Raw genomic sequence first — 16,795 nt, forward strand, 5'->3', positions numbered from 1 at the left:
TTGACATCCCTAATTATTATGCGCTGTCCAAAGCAAATAAACCAATAAAAGTGAATTATAAAAATACACTTGTTCTTCATTAAATCATGTGCAGCCGAAGCGTTTGTTAATTACTTTGAGTCTTAATTAAAGCTGGGAAATGCATGTTTGACGGTCGCTGCTGCTCCTCCCTCTGCCTTTCCTCTTGTTGTTCTTGTTGTTGTTGTCGAATGCTTTTGCTCCTTTTAACGCTTCTGCTTTGTTTGCTCTGCTCCGCCTGTCGTTGCCCAGGTAACGCTAGAACCCCGCCCTGCAATGCCATTGGTTCGCCTCTGCCCAATGCGCTTCCTGCTTCCAGTGCCAGCCAATCACGCCACGGTATAAATCACATGGCGTGTGCCACGCCCACATTGCAAAAAAACCCAACAAAAAACATTTTCACTCTTTGTAACGTCTTAATTAAGTCGCTTGTTTTGGCCGTTTAAATGTGTTTGACGTCGTTAATTCATCCACATTCTGTCAAATCCATAGTGTGTTTGTGAATTTTGCTTCAACAATTTTGGTAAACTATGTATTTGCTATGTTCTTTTTTCTGTTTCGTCCTTGTTTATATTTCAGTTAAGATGAAATGTGCTTTTTATTTGTGTATTTTTATCAAGATCTCTGAAGATTTTAAACACGTCCAGGAGCATAAACATCAGAGAAGACAGAAATATGAATTATTTGACAAGAATCCCATTTCAGAACATGTTTGTAAAGGTTATTATTTTTTCACAATAATACCCCATGGAGGCAGTACATTTAGTTTTTCTGATTAATATATATTTAATCATTGTAACATAAATATACACACAATAAATTACACTCAATACATTCTGAAATTGCATTGTTTGACCTTCTTGTGGATGTGTTGAACGTTTATCCCTTTTTACAGTGCATTTTGATCAGTTAAATCGATGACCACACCCGTCTGCATTGAACTGAACGTCAGTGTTCAGTAACAACACAACGTCACCGCCAAGTCCAATAAATGAGGGAAAATCGTTCCCGTAAGATCTTCTTTACTCAATAATAAGTGATAAAACTGTTTTATCTAATACGTCCACAAATTGAAGCAAATAATGTTAACCTGGCTTGATCTATTTTTTTTTCTATTTACATCTTCAAAATATGTGTAATATTGGCCATTTTTACACATAAAATACATAATTATATGAAAACATGACAGGATTTAAACCTAGTAATATGTTGTGTTTTTATTTTATTATTTTATTTAAATACTTAAGCTACAAATTGATCTTTAAAGGTAATATTTTCTCTATTCGCCTGCAGATTCTTGCCTTTAGTATCTATATAACCTTATGCCCCGGTCCAATAGACAGATTATTGTAGATCTTTTTATTTTGTCAAAACAGGAAATCAGTTGTATGAAGAGAGTAGACAATGAGAATAATTACTGAGACAAAAACACTTCATGGGGATGTTCATTGATACTTGATGAACTGGTCGAGTTACATTTTCGCTACACAAAAGTCGACTATGTAACATTTGGCATTAAAACTTTGGTGTTAAAATTTTTTATCTTGCATTTATTCAATTAAATAGATCACAAACTTAACGTGAACATTTCTGTACGTACATGTGGCCCGGAGGCGTCTCCATTTAGATACAGTAGGTTTAATGCAACACTGAGGAACATTCAAGCCACAGCAATATCATCTTGTTTCCATAGAGACAAGCAGATAACAGAGCCTTTACATTATATTACTCTGGATTTAATTATCATTTATATTGTCTTCTTGAACTTCACAGCAAGTTAGTATTGTTGTTGTTGTTGTTGTTATTTTTATTTTTTAAAGTCTATACCAGAGTATTGTTCTCTTATTTTACTCCATGTGCGTTTTATTGATGAGAAGGATTTGTCGTGTTGATGTGTTTTTTGTGTTTTTCCTGGTGTTAAATGTTTTTGTGATGTTTGAGTTTTGCACAAAAGAAGCATCAGGTTTAATTTAAACGGTTTGTTTTCTTCTTTGTTTGTTTTCTCAGTTGTTGACTTCCTGATTCCGTCCGATCAGCCAATGAACAAGCAGCTGTCCAACTCCTCCGCTGCGCTTCACTCGCCAGAAAGAGGTATAAAGATAGAGAAACAAACATGGAGTATGAAGATGGTGAAACAAACAAGAGGTATAAAGATAGAGAAACAAACATGGAGTGATTACACGACAAACATGGAGTATAAAGATAGAGAAACAAACATGGAGTATCAAGATAGAGAAACAAACAAACATAGACAGACTATAAAGATAGAGAAACAAACATGGATATAAAGATAGAGAAACAAACATAGATATCAAGATAGAGAAACAAACATGGATATCAAGATGGTGAAACAAACAGAATATAAAGGTAGAGAAACAAACATGGATATCAAGATGGTGAAACAAACAGAGTATAAAGGTAGAGAAACAAACAAACATAGATATCATGATGGAAAAACAAACATAGAGTATAAAGATAGAGAAAACAAACAGATATAAAGAAAGAAAGAAACACAAAGATAGAGGAACAAACATAGATATAACATATAGATGCATACCTCATTTATATTTTACAATTTTCTACTATATGTTGCACCTCATTCAGGACAAATTATTTGTTGTTGTTGCATAAAATAGAAAAATCCCGATTTTTCACACCATGAACTGATCTGAAAATGTATTTTATATGCAAGTTAATAATATAAACAATATATTTCAAAACTTGATCAAACTTCCATTAAAGACAGCGCTTGTTTTTGGCTTAATTTGGTGAACAAAAATAGATTATTGATTGTTCATCCTTTTCTCACTCTTGTCAACAGCTTCTTCAAACAACCACAGGCTTCACAGGAGTTTGTCGAATCGAAGGAGCATCGCGGCGTTCCCAGAGGAGACGACAAAAGCGCGAACCCCCACCGTCAGTAACGGGTTTTTCACACATTATTCAGAGGCGTTACTCATCTCTAAACCTCGTGTAACACTTGTAATGCCAACGTCGATGACTCCTGCGAATGCTCGACCCGTCAAACGCTCCTAATTAGATTCTGGGTTTGGAAAATACCAGCGTTGGGATACTTTTTATTGAATTATACGAGACTGCTGGACCTTTTATGGGTTTGTTTTCTCTTTTTTTCTCATGTTGTGATTGACGCAATTCGGGATTAGAATGCAATTTTGTCTCATTTCCAGCCAATCTTCAATAAATCTAGACTTAAACCTGTTTTGCCCGCTGTTAGCTCTGTAACTAAAGCTCTACTGTGGTTTATTCAGGGTTTGACAACATTTTACATTTTGATCCTAGTGCTATAATAGTAAACAAAGATAATAAGTGGGACCAAAACTAGTATTAACAGTTGAACAAGTATCAATACTGTAAATATCACATAAATATAAGACAAACTTGGACATTTCCTGAATAATTTTAGAATGGTCTTGATCAATATCTGAATATAAGTATATAAATGTATTAAAAACAGCTATATTTTTTTTCTAGTCTAGTTTGACCAGTGGATTCTGTCATTTTTTTTACAGGAAGTCATTAGTCCTAAATTGTAATATTTCATGTATTTAGTGCGATGGTCCGACTCGCAGTTCATCTTTCAGAGGAAACGGCAAAGGCTCGGCCACGCCCAAACGGTGAGTCGCCTTTATCAAGCGTTCACACATATGTAGACACTTCAAATACACAGACGAAGTACATTTTGAGAAACTTGACTACACGATAATGTCATGTAATATTGTGATATCTCCAAATACTTTTTTTTTTACCTGATAATGATAAAAAAACTAAAATGTCTGTCCAATCCCTCAGTCGACGAGGCAAAAGAAAACAACATATTGAAACGTTTAATTAGTTGTCAGAAATTGATGATCTTTTGCCAGTGAAACAAAAATGAACATGAACTTGTCTCACTCTGTAAAACGAGAAAAAAACAACACTAATCAAGGCAAATTTTCATAACATTTTCATTTTGGTGTCATTGTGATTTATTTACTAAACTGGTTGTGTTCGTTGTGCGACAAAAACATAAATTCTTCCGGACAATAGTGAAAAAAGTAGTGGAGGTTTTTTAGATTGTAAAGGGGACGACGTTGACAAATATTCATATCTCAGTGTTTTTTGGGAGCCTCTCAATAATGATATTCAGAGGTTATTTTCACAGTGCATCAGGAAAGTGCCAATTTTTTTATATAAATGTGTCGTTTGGAGTTCAAGTTCAGCACAAAACGTGAATAAACCGTAAAATCCACCACAAAAGTGCAGAAATATCACTTTATACTCTTTATACACTAGATGTTTTGGTCTCTTTTTGAGCTAATTCTTAATAGTTTTAATTATAGGCTCTATATTCTAATTTGAATATCTCCAAAACAACTAAATATGTTGTTGTTGTTGTTGTTGTTGTTGTTGTTGTTGTGTTGTTCCAGTGTGCGCTCAAACCACAGCCGGCCCCAGTCGCCCTGCTCCCCGGGACAGTACCCGCCTTCCCCTCGACGACACAAGGCCTCGACCCCGGGCACTCCGGGCACTCCCGGCACGCCCGATACGGAGTTCAAAGGTCACAGCAGCACTTTAGAGCGAAAACCTAAAAGTGATGGCGAGAGGAAGATCCCCAAGTCCACCAGCAGAGAGCTGAACGCAGGTACAGTCTGAGCAGAGGAACACGGGGTCTGGACATGTCAGACGGTACGAGACTGAGACGATGGAAATCACCTTTTGTCACTCAAAATGTGATATAGTTTCTGGAAGTATTAGAATATATACCAGAACAGAAATGTGAGTGCTTGAATTAATATATCTTGGCGTGATTACAGGCTTTAAATAAGTGAAGTCGCGGGTGACTGGAGCCTATCCCAGTGACTTTTGGTCTAAAATCATTGTCTTTTAATTATATTTAATAAAACAATTCATTTCATGCATTCAAGACTCTAAGAATATACTCAAATCATAATAATCTACCAGTGTTTAATTCAAGAAGATTGTATTTTTCCTTTCCAAAAAAGGTGATATGAAAATAGTAACAAAAAATAATAGTTGTACATGTTTTAAGCTTCTGTAATTTTTTATTTTGTGCATAATAATTTTGAAAATTTTAGACAATTTTTAAAGCTGATTTTCAAACCGTGAAAGCAGGTTGTAGATGTTTAAATCTGACAACAAAAGCTCTCACAAACAGCGTTTTTCAGACAGAAAAGTGAAGCAGGTGAAAAAGTGTCACAGGAAGATGCACAAAGCTCTTTTTTACAAGTTTGCAATAGAGAAAATATTGTATAATTAGATGCGAATCGTACCAAAAGATCTGATTCCAACACAAAACACAAGCAAAATGGATCTATTTATTCCCAAGAATCTAAAAAGCCTGAGGTATTATTGTTGCATTTGTTTTCCTACGTCAGAGTCTCCCATGACGTCCTCCAGCCGCAGCGTTGGCGGGACGACGGATGCAGAAGAAGCTTCCAGAGTTTTGGCCGAGAGACGACGCTTGGCTCGGATTCAGAAAGAGCAAGAGGAGAAGCAGCGGCAGGAAGACGAGAGGTAACGTTCCCGTGGAACCCGGTGAACGTCATTTACCTCAGCTGACTTCTCCTGATCTTCCAGACTGCGGGAGGAGGAGGAGCGGCGGCGGCTGCAGGAGCTGAAGGAGCAGCAGGAGCGAGCGGCACGGGACGCTGAGGAGGAGCGAGTGAGACGCGAACAGGAGCGCCGGGATAAAGAGGACGAGGAGAGACGGCAGAAGGAGCAGCGGTGGAAGGACATGCAGCAGCAGCTCGACAGAGACGTGAGCGATAGGACAAGACCCTCGCGATACGATACGTATCCTGATACAGGGCTCACGATACGCAGTATCCCGATATACAAGTATCCTGATACTTGTATATTCCGATACAATTCCCTCATTACGATACGTATCCCGATACATTTTTGAAAAAAGGGTCTTAAAAATGTACCAAATAGGTCATGTTTTTACTCTGGATAAGAAAATGTATGAAATGTCATGTTTATCCACAAAACACTTATTTATAAATCCATTCTGCTCTAATAACTTCATCCAACTGATCCAAATAGAAATATAAGGAACACATTCTAGTCAAGTATGTTTCATGGTCTGAACCTGCTGCAGCAGCATCTTCTGCACAGCTTCTGCTCAGGTCCAGCTCCTTCTCACCTCGACCAGAGGAGCAGCACAAACACATCATCAAAAGTACTATTCCTCCTCCTTTAAAGCGTCTCCATCACGTCACGGCGTCTCCATCACGTCACGGCGTCTCCATAGAAACTGCAGAGATTTAATCGAACTGTTTCATTCATCATCAGAGCTATAATGACTGTAAAGTGTGAACTGAAAACTTGAACATCCTTGAAGTTTGTCCAAGTCTAAACTCTAAGCCGCTTCTTCTTCTTCTTCTTCTTCTTCTTCTTCTTCTTCTTCTTCTTCTTCTTCTTCTTCTTCTTCTTCTTCTTCTTCTTCTTCTTCTTCTTCTTCTTCTTCTTCTTCTTCTTCTTCTTCTTCTTCTTCTTCTTCTTCTTCTTCTTCTTCTTCTTCTTCTTCTTCTTCTTCTTCTTCTTCTTCTTCTCCTTCTCCTCCTTCTTCTTCTTCTTCTTCTTCTTCTTCTTCTTCTCCTTCTCCTTCTTCTTCTTCTTCTTCTTCTTCTTCTTCTTCTTCTTCTTCTCCTTCTCCTTCTCCTTCTCCTTCTTCTTCTTCTTCTTCTTCTTCTTCTTCTTCTTCTTCTTCTTCTTCTTCTTCTTCTTCTTCTTCTTCTTCTTCTTCTTCTCCTTCTTCTTCTTCTTCTTCTTCTTCCTCTTCCTCTTCCTCTTCCTCTTCCTCTTCCTCTTCCTCTTCCTCTTCCTCTTCCTCCTCCTCCTCCTCCTCCTCCTCCTCCTCCTCCTCCTCCTCCTCCTCCAGAGAGAGGAGGCGTTTCTCCGCGCTCAGAAAGAGGCCGAGCGAAAGCGGCAGGAGCGCGAGCAGCTGCACATTCAGGAGGAGCAGGAGCGGCAGCAGAGGAAGAGGGTCAGTCCGGACGCACTGAAACAATCTGTATTACCGTATTTTCCGGACTATAAGTCGCGACTTATATTTATACTTATATACTTATACTCCGGAGCGACTTATATGTGATATTATTCGTTATTTTAACACTTGCAACTGCATTTCATACTCCAGTGCGACTTAAATATGTTTTTTTCTTCTCTATTATGCATTTTTTGGCTGGTGCGACTTGTTAAGGCTCTGAACACCACGTTAAGATTGCATTTAAACGGTCTAGAACAGTATTAGAATATAATAAGTACAGATAAGATACAGATATGAGGCAGTAGGGACTTGGATAAGAAACATATTCTATCCATAAAAGCTCTGAAAAGTCGATTTTGCATGTTATGGGACCTTTAAAAAAGCTTTGTCCCGTTCTCTTGCTGATTAAAAAGTCTCACTCTTTTTAGTATTCGCTGTAGGTAACACTTTAGAATAAAGCGTAGACACAAAGCATTTATGAATGTTTGTTAATCACTGACAAAAATAAACTAATAATTTACAAATGTTGAACTAATCATAAAACAAAAATGAACCGATCATTATCTATAAGGCAAATTATTTAGTCATTAACATTAATTTACCTTAATTCTAACACTTTAGTTAGTCAATGATGAATAAATATGTATAAATCTGTCGTGTCGGTGACACATATTCATGTGCAATTACTGTCGGGATCACATGCAATGGTATTTATGTATTTATTTATTTGTCTATGGGAGTTTTTATTTATTTATAGGAGATCTTCTACTGAAAGTGTTTTTCAGACTTCCTATAAGTGATCTGTTCTTCTGTATCTACCTTTGTATCTACCTGCGTTGCACCAATGAAATTTCCCCATGTGGGACAATAAAGGAATATCTTATCTTATCTTATCTTAAAGCGATACCTCATTATAATGTAGTTGATTATAACGTGTATTTACTATTACTTTCTCTCATATATCATGTTTATATTTGCAGCGAATTGAAGAGATAATGAAACGAACCAGAAAGAGCGACGTGGAATCTGGTGTTCAAGGTGAAAACAACTTATTCTTATTTAAACAGATTTATTTTTCTTTTATCGATTTTACGTTTTCGATCAATTTCGTGATTTAAAATGTCCAAAAACAACACAGTGATCGTGCCATGTCATAGATTATTACTGCGTATCAGACAAAAGTTTAATATGTTTTCACAAAAGCAGGAGACGAGCAGAAAAATGACATTGCACTCCTTTAAATGCACCTACAGTCGTCATGGTAACAGGCATTGCTCCTTCTCATGTTTCACATCTCCACACACTGGTCCAAAACTGTATTGATCCATGGCAACGTGAGCTGCTGCAGTGACTCAGCAGCAGGCACAGCGCCCCCTGCTGTAGATATATAGCACATATATTTAATTCCCTGCTTCAGCGAAGAAGAGAACGCTCAGCACTTTGCGTTTCTCCTTTCATTTTGTGTTATTGATCACTGCACAGAGAACACTTTACTTTAGTGCTCCTGGCTCAGCTTCAGATGCATATTCAGGTTTTGTTATTATAAGTTATATATTTGGTCTTTTTTGTACACGGTTAAGCGAATTTAGACCGACTTTATTGATCATACAGAGTAACACGAGCCAATCTACTGTAGCTAACTGACTGCTTTATTTAGTAACCAAAGAGAGAAGGCAAAATAATGTACATTATGACACAAAATAGTGCAATGTTTTATATCGACTTACTATGTAAACAGAATAGTATGAATATAATCATGAATGCAATACTGACTTAATCACATGCAATACTGAGTTAATCATGTGCAATTACTGTCATAATCATACACAATAATGTCATATTCATGTGCATATAACTGATGTAAATAAGAGTGTTTACTTTACCACTATTATTAGTATTATTTTGTCTTACGCTAGCTATTTTTATTTTTTCCCTCTATTCCTTATTAAGAATATGAGAGGTTCTGTCTATAGGAGATTTGTTTATAAGAGTTTTTGTTTATAAGAGTTTTTGTTTATACGAGTGTTTTTTAAAACTTACCTGTCAGTCTTATCTGTTCTTCTCTTCTGTATCTTATCTTATCTTATAACTGTGGTTGTATGAAACGGAACATATTGTAATAACAGATCACTTAAAGCCAGAACTGTACAATGCACATAACATATACACAAAAAATACACAAAAAATACACAAAACTCCACAAACTAACATATCTCTGCCTCTTAAAACTATCCAGTCCAGCTTTATTTGCACCTTTAAAACAACAAAGTGCCTAACACACAAATGCACATAAGACGATGTCGGTGTAATCCCTCATTCGTCCAGGCGTGTTCCATAGTAGAAAAAGCTTCAGTTGTAGTCATCTGGACTCAGTTTGAAAAAGTAGACGTTTCGACTCTCATCCAAGAGTCATTGTCAATAAAATAATTTAGGTCGAGAACTCCGATATTAATACTGTTCTGTGGTAAGACCCGCCCATTGGGAGGAGCCTTCCTGAAGTAGAAAGAGTTGTTTGTTTCAACAGAAACTCCCCCTTGTATCTACCGAGCTAGCCTATTCAGAATCTTAATGGGCTATTAGAAACCTCTTTGTCTTTGTGAGACCCTGGCTCGACCACCCTGAGTACCTGATTAGCATCTGAATGTCCTTTACCTTTCCAGGGGTTCAGTAACCCATTATAAATAACAGGAAGATTAAACCTTAGCCCTCCATTTCTGTTTAAAGAAGGTCTTTCTTTTTTAACAAAAATAGCTTCCTTAACTCCTCTTTCAAACCATCTTTTCTCCTGCTTAAAACCTTCACCTCACCGTCTTCAAACGAGTGATTAGAGGCTTCAAGATGGAGATGCACGGCGCTCTGAGGTCCTGAACTAGTATTTCTTCTGTGCTGATAAAGCCTCTTGTGTAGAGGCTGTTTCGTCTCACCTATGTAACGTTCTTTACAGCTTTCTTCACTGCATTGGATCGAATAAACTACATTGCTCTGTTTTTGAGTCGGCAATTTGTCCTTTGGGTGAACCAGTTTTTGTCTTAAAGTGTTGCCTGGTTTAAAATAAACAGGGACTTCGTGTCTCACTAAGACAAAGAGGACTCTAATAGCCCATTAAGATTCTGAATAGGCTCGGTAGATACAAGGGGGAGTTTCTGTTGAAACAAACAACTCTTTCTACTTCAGGAAGGCTCCTCCCAATGGGCGGGTCTTACCACAGAACAGTATTAATATCGGAGTTCTCGATCTAAATTCTTTTATTGACAATGACTCTTGGATGAGAGTCGAAACGTCTATTTTTTCAAACTGAGTCCAGATGACTACAACTGAAGCTTTTTCTACCACATAAGACGATGTAAAACAACAGAATAAATACACATTTAAAATCTAAAGTCAACATTACCACTTCAAAAAGAGTGTTTTTAAAGAAAGATTCCAGAGTTTTTCACCCAGCGACAAAAGATCGACTTCCACTTGTTTTTCTCTCCCTTTTTGGGAAGTAATAACTGGTGCTTCGACCTGAGAGAACGTGCAGGGCGGGTCTGACGCACACTGAGGGTCAAGGCCGCGGAGACATTTAAAAACACATCAAAACGCTCGTGAAACCAACGCGAAACCGGGAGCGACGCTTTTAACATCGGAGTGAAAAAGACTGTTTAACACTGAGCAACAACTGCGTCTCACCACAGTATTTACATGTCTATAGACTTCACTGACCGACTGTTTATATTTCAGTGTCCGAGGCGAAGGCGGAGACAGCGCCCCCTTCAGAGCAGGACGTGCCACTGGAGCCGTCTGCCATTTCTCTGGGGCCGTTAGAAAAGAGTTTTGTGGACGAGCTTTCGGACGGAGTTCAGTCCATGGACGTCAGGTAACAAAGTCTCAACGCAAACATCCACGTCGTTACACAATAAAGAAAGAACACGTGTCCGCAAAAAGGCTGAATTATGACGATGACGGTTGGAAAAGTGTCAACGTTTTGTTCTGTTTTGTTTGTCGATGACGATAGTGCAAACGTAGCTTTCTCTTGTGTACGTTCAGCACATTCATCTGATAAAAATGATCCGTCGGAGCCAATAAGGCACAAAATGGACGTCGGATTTCTTTCCCATCTCATTACCGTCTTTATCTTTTCACTCGCACTCGAAAATAAATGGATATTGACCCTAATAAAGATTTTCCATCACCTTTTTCCTTTATGTATCACAAAAAAACGCAATAATGAACGGCAACGAGTCTGACATTTAGCCTTCGGAGCTGATCTGTCATTAAATGAAGCTGTAAACGACAAACATTTTAAAAACAAATCAGATTAAACGTTAGCGACGCTCACCTGGTCCAAGTGGCTTTTAAAGACTTTAGATTGAGTAGATTGAGTTTAAATCTGCAAAATCTGGACGTCTGATTCACTTTTCACCTTCTAATGTCATCACAAAGCCACTCTGATGATGTTTGTGAGAAATACACTTCATTATAAACCCTGTACATATATAACGTTTACTGATATTGACGATTAAAATTATGTGATTTGGATAAAAGATTGGAAAAGGACTGCAGCCTAATTCACTCATGTCAATGTAATAAATCTTTAGTTCGTGATTTTACTTCTATAAGTGTTTTTGAGAAGGATTTGGGATTGTTTCTCGCTCAATAATTGGACAAATCATCAACACACAACCGTAATAATGATTTTCCTCAGATAAAAAATACAAAAGTAATACAGTAATACATTGTCAGACTCACTTCTAGTCCATTTAATTTCAGAAATCCATTATTTTACCTTGTCAATCTGGTAAAATGCTCTGTTTTTCCTCCACCTTCGATCAAAAGTCATCCTTCATTTTGAGCGTAATCGCCTCCATAACGTCACAAACTAACCCGCCTGCTGTATTTCTGTCCGCTTTAACCCTGTCCCTCGCTGTCTCTGTTGTGTTTCTGTTGTGTTTTTAAGCTCTCCGTCTGTCTCCATCAGCCCAGTGTCCCGCGAGGAGCAGCCCAGCGCCCACGACTTCTCCCCGGTGACGGAGGCGGACGGCCTGGGCTGGTCCGACTTCGCCAAACTGCAGCCGGGCAGCGCCGTCGGGGACCACAACAAGAACCTGCTCATCCAGGCCTGCAGCGCCGACGCTCCGCCCGTGATCCCGCCCGTCGGACCCAAAATGGACGTCCAATAAGACGGGTAAAAAGTCTCCGCCCTCTCACGCCCGGTGTCTCGTATCTGCGACGAACCCGAGTTATAGTGAGGTTATTCGCCCAGTTATGTTTCTAGGACGTGAGTTAGCTTCCTGTGAGTCGTTTTATGGCGTTCGTTTCCCGTGGGACAAGTTTGAGCCGCAGCGCAGTGAAAAAAGCAAAACAACTACTATTTCTACTGAATAAACACTAAATACCGTATTTTCCGGACTATAAATCGCACCGGAGTATAAGTCGCACCAGCCAAAAAATGCATAATAGAGAAGTGCTAATGTTTTACAATGGGCTTCAAAGACAGAATGTATATATTTTTTTACTATAAACTGATCAGATTATTTACAGATTATCAGTTGCTGAAGTAATCATTTATTTAGTGATGTCATGCCATGTGCTGATGTTTTATGACTCAGACAGAGCAGTAATTACATCAAAACGACACAGGAAGCATGCACACTGTAAATGAAATAAGATAATAAGTTAAAATAAGTAGTATCTATCTTGTTTTGTGTACATTTTTACTTCCTTCGTGTAAAACAAGCTGACAATCTCTTCTTTTACTTCAAATTAGAAAAAAGACAAGCCTTTTCTCACTTGAAATTAGAAAGAAATGCTACTTACTTACTTCTATTGGCAAATCTTATTCCAAAAAGTCAAAATATACTAAAATCGACATAAATACGACTTAATTCGATCACTTTTTAACTTATTGTCTTATTCAAGATTGTACATTTCTCCAGTATTTATGTTTTTTTTGTAATCCAAACAGTCCTTCCTGTAATATTCCCATTTTAATTGTACTTTAGGAGCAAAGTAATTGTTAGTTTCAGCCAGAGATCATTTAATTTAACGATGTTACATGAATTAGTAACGATGATTTTTCTTTTTTCCACAGAATTCAAAGTCCAAAGTGAGACACACAAACTCAAATCGATCAACGTTTGCACCGAAACAGCGGCTGCCTCCCTCCTCCACCAACAAAACCACTCAACTAACATTCAGCGGGTTTCAGTGGGTTTTGAGGCGATGCAGACGCTCGCTACGACTCAAGACTAAACCTAAAATCTGTGCTTTCGTCAGTTCTGAGGTGAAATTTGAACAAGTTAGCAAAATGTGTGTGTTAAGGTTGATTGAATGATGCAAACTGTGGCTTCTTCTGCAGTTCAAACACTTTAGTTGAATTTACAGACAATTTATCCACATTTTTGGCCTGCTTTGGTTAGTCTTGTTTAAAACTAGTAATAGCAATTTTGTAGTCCTGTTTTAGTACTAGTCTACAGCTAGAATAAACCTGTTTAATACTTGATTTTAACCTGGAATAGTCCTGTTTTAGACCTGATTTACCCCCAGTTTGTACCTGGAATAGTCCTGTTTTAGACTTGATTTAGCTCTAGTTTAAACCTGGAATAGTCCTGTTTAAGACCTGATTTAGCCCTAATTTAAACCTGGAATAGTCCTGTTTAAGACCTGATTTAGCCCTAATTTAAACCTGGAATAGTCCTGTTTTAGACTTGATTTAGCTCTAGTTTAAACCTGGAATAGTCCTGTTTAAGACCTGATTTAGCCCTAATTTAAACCTGGAATAGTCCTGTTTAAGACCTGATTTAGCCCTAATTTAAACCTGGAATAGTCCTGTTTTAGACTTGATTTAGCTCTAGTTTAAACCTGGAATAGTCCTGTTTAAGACCTGATTTAGCCCTAATTTAAACCTGGAATAGTCCTGTTTAAGACCTGATTTAGCCCTAATTTAAACCTGGAATAGTCCTGTTTAAGACTTGATTTAGCTCTAGTTTAAACCTGGAATAGTCCTGTTTAAGACCTGATTTAGCCCTAATTTAAACCTGGAATAGTCCTGTTTAAGACTTGATTTAGCTCTAGTTTAAACCTGGAATAGTCCTGTTTAAGACTTGATTTAGCCCTAATTTAAACCTGGAATAGTCCTGTTTTAGATCTGGTGGTACTCAAAAGCCGGCCAAATATATTCTTTGGTGGTATTTGGGGTGAAATCTAATTCAATAATCATTTAACAACACGTTTGTAGAGATCAAAACTGATTTAATTGGTAACACAACTTCAGAAAGACAGGACTTATGTTTTGTATAAGAACTTGCAGCGATTTGCCAATTTGCGACCATTTAACCTTCAACCCAGCGACGCTCTTTTCACCTTCTTTTGATACATCCACAAAATTAGGCACTTTTTACAGTCATACATTTGTATCTTTAAAAAGACCCTGACTTTGTGCACATTTGAAGCCTCACAGGAACCCACAGCCCAGTCTGCATCGCCTCAAAACGTGGCTCTCTACGGCTTAACTCTGCTTTGTAAAACATGTAAATAGCTGCTAACGAAGGACTCGAAAGACATAGTTATCTCCAGTATGGACAGTTTGGGTCGTAGCTGTATTTGTCAGTGGGATTTTCCTTTCCGTTCGACGTGTATAGACTTGACTCTTGCCCACGACATCCGAATAGGATTTATAGCTTATTATTCTAATATTGATGGGCAAAACTTAAGGAAAATCCGTGTAAAGGTCCTAAATAGACGAGTGAATTGTTGTGTGTGTTTGTGAATCGGCACTGACAGATCGCAAAAAAGTAATAGCTACGTGATTTAATATGGCTTGAATTCATAACTGGTAATAATAATAATCTGGTTTGAGTTTTTTTTAGATTTATTCAGTTATTGGTCGCAAATTATTGGTCAAGTATCAAGAAAGAAATCGCACGGCGGAGTGAGAAAAGTGCAGTAAATAAGACACAAAAATCACACGCCATGGACAGATTTTAGCTTGAAACACAAATAAATTAATAAATGTGTCAATCAAAATAAATGTGTTTAGTGCTTTACAACAGCGACAACTTTAAAGCGACGGTGCGTAACTTTCTGGAGCCACACTCTGGACTTTTATAGCCAAAAGAACAACATCATCATCTTTAGTTTCATTCATTTGTTTGGCTAAAACTTTACGCAATGAGGCTTTAATCAAAGTGCATCCCAAAAGAAGACCAAAAAACAAGACAAAATGACACTTTTTTTTTTTTGACACAGTTCCAAAAGGGCTTTTTTGCACGAATATCATCCAAATTAAAAACTGGGACACTAATAATTAAACAGTAACAATAATAAAAGTGGGTAATTAAGTATATTTTCTACCTCGTCCACAGCTCACATGTGATAATCTGAGAGTGCATTGTTTGTGATTGTCTCTATTTTGCTCTCAAAGTGGTAAAAAACAACAGGGTCATGTCTTGTATAAAACTGGGACAAATCAGTGGCTTTGGGTCCATCTGCTGGGACGTGGGAAATGTGAGTCAAACGTGCTCAAACCAAGATGAATATCCTGAATTTAAATCATGTTAAATCACGTATATGTAGACTTTGTGCACCGACGCTGCGGCCCATGGCACTACCAGTAGTAATTGTGTTGTTTCACCGCTCCATGTATTAGCCACGTTAGCGTAACATCGACTATACCTCACCACATCGCAGTCCAGTGTCACCTGTACGGCCTTAAGCTCTTTTTACCAACATACACGCAATGTAGGCATCTCCACGACAACACGGTGTCCACAGTATTCACCATTTCAATTAAACGTGCCGTCTGTCTACGATTATTGTGGCTGAAAACAGTGCGGTTCAGCCTGATTTTTACATTTTATCACGGTCTCATCAGCAATTCGTGTTTCCTTTGCCATTCACACACTGAGATTTTGCGTGTACGTTACTTGAATTCAATGGGACGGACGGTAAACATGAGAAAATAACCTTTATCTATGTTTTAGTTGCTGTGGAAAGCACGGACGAGCTACCATGTCCCGGACCTGGTTCCAAGTAGTCGTTTTAAAAATGCTGCGGCTGCTAAAATCACGTGCCGTCGTTCCGTCATCCATAAAGAGTCTTGAGTAGCCGATAATATGATGTAAAGGATGTTACGTTTATCCAAATAATTACTCTGTGACGCTGCAGCTTGGTGGAATATATCATTGTAGATGTGGTGCATGGAAACTGCTGATATCAACCAATAAACTTCATCAAGTCATTCGTGTCGTTTTTATCCTCGTTCTTTGCCAGTTCTTATTGATTTTGTGCAATAAAAAGAGTCTAATGTTCATCACGCTGCAGGTTTTGGGAGAAATATTGATTCATTAATGTTGTCGTCAAAACTGAATGAACATTTAAATGGTGAGAACTTAAAGCCGGTACATTTACTGGCAAAAAATAAGCCACAATTTAGAAATTCCAGTGTAGAAATGTCAGTTTGTTTAGGTTATATTTTACAATGGGTAGATGCAAAAGTATAATTTCTGGTGAATGAGGTTGTAAAACTTTAAACATAATGAAAACGTATCGAAGGTATGAAAGTATTCGTCCAGTAAAACCTTAAAATCTGTGTAAAAGTCTCATAATAAATAAGCAAATAATGTAAAATACAATAGTTGGCTCTGACATCACTCACATGAATCTGAGCCAAAACCACCTTCATGTTTCATATGTGGTGATAATCTGAGGCTAATGTTTATCTTGTACATAACACTTCACTTTTGCCTCCAGTTTTCTCATTACGGGATTTAGAATGTATTTGTT

The 16,795-nt window shown here is 37.8% G+C and overlaps 1 protein-coding gene across 1 annotated transcript in view; it reads left to right on the top strand.

Moving 5' to 3' along the window:
• LOC140364379 (uncharacterized) overlaps positions 1-16,250 on the top strand; it is a 37,170-nt gene extending 20,920 nt beyond the window's left edge. The window contains exons 5-16 of the mRNA XM_072450485.1: positions 271-357; positions 2,026-2,109; positions 2,840-2,934; positions 3,589-3,653; positions 4,446-4,660; positions 5,415-5,553; positions 5,617-5,797; positions 6,923-7,027; positions 8,011-8,056; positions 10,736-10,889; positions 11,970-12,197; positions 13,104-16,250. Of these exons, the coding sequence (XP_072306586.1) occupies positions 271-357; positions 2,026-2,109; positions 2,840-2,934; positions 3,589-3,653; positions 4,446-4,660; positions 5,415-5,553; positions 5,617-5,797; positions 6,923-7,027; positions 8,011-8,056; positions 10,736-10,889; positions 11,970-12,192 (1,394 nt within the window). The 3' untranslated portion in view covers positions 12,193-12,197; positions 13,104-16,250. The remainder of the gene's footprint in view (positions 1-270; positions 358-2,025; positions 2,110-2,839; positions 2,935-3,588; positions 3,654-4,445; positions 4,661-5,414; positions 5,554-5,616; positions 5,798-6,922; positions 7,028-8,010; positions 8,057-10,735; positions 10,890-11,969; positions 12,198-13,103) is intronic.
• Positions 16,251-16,795: the final 545 nt, after the last annotated feature.

This window comes from Eucyclogobius newberryi, unplaced genomic scaffold (assembly GCF_026437365.1).
Source record: "Eucyclogobius newberryi isolate DKJ021-1_F unplaced genomic scaffold, fEucNew1.0.hap1 SCAF_18, whole genome shotgun sequence".
NCBI classification, from domain to species: domain Eukaryota; kingdom Metazoa; phylum Chordata; class Actinopteri; order Gobiiformes; family Gobiidae; genus Eucyclogobius; species Eucyclogobius newberryi.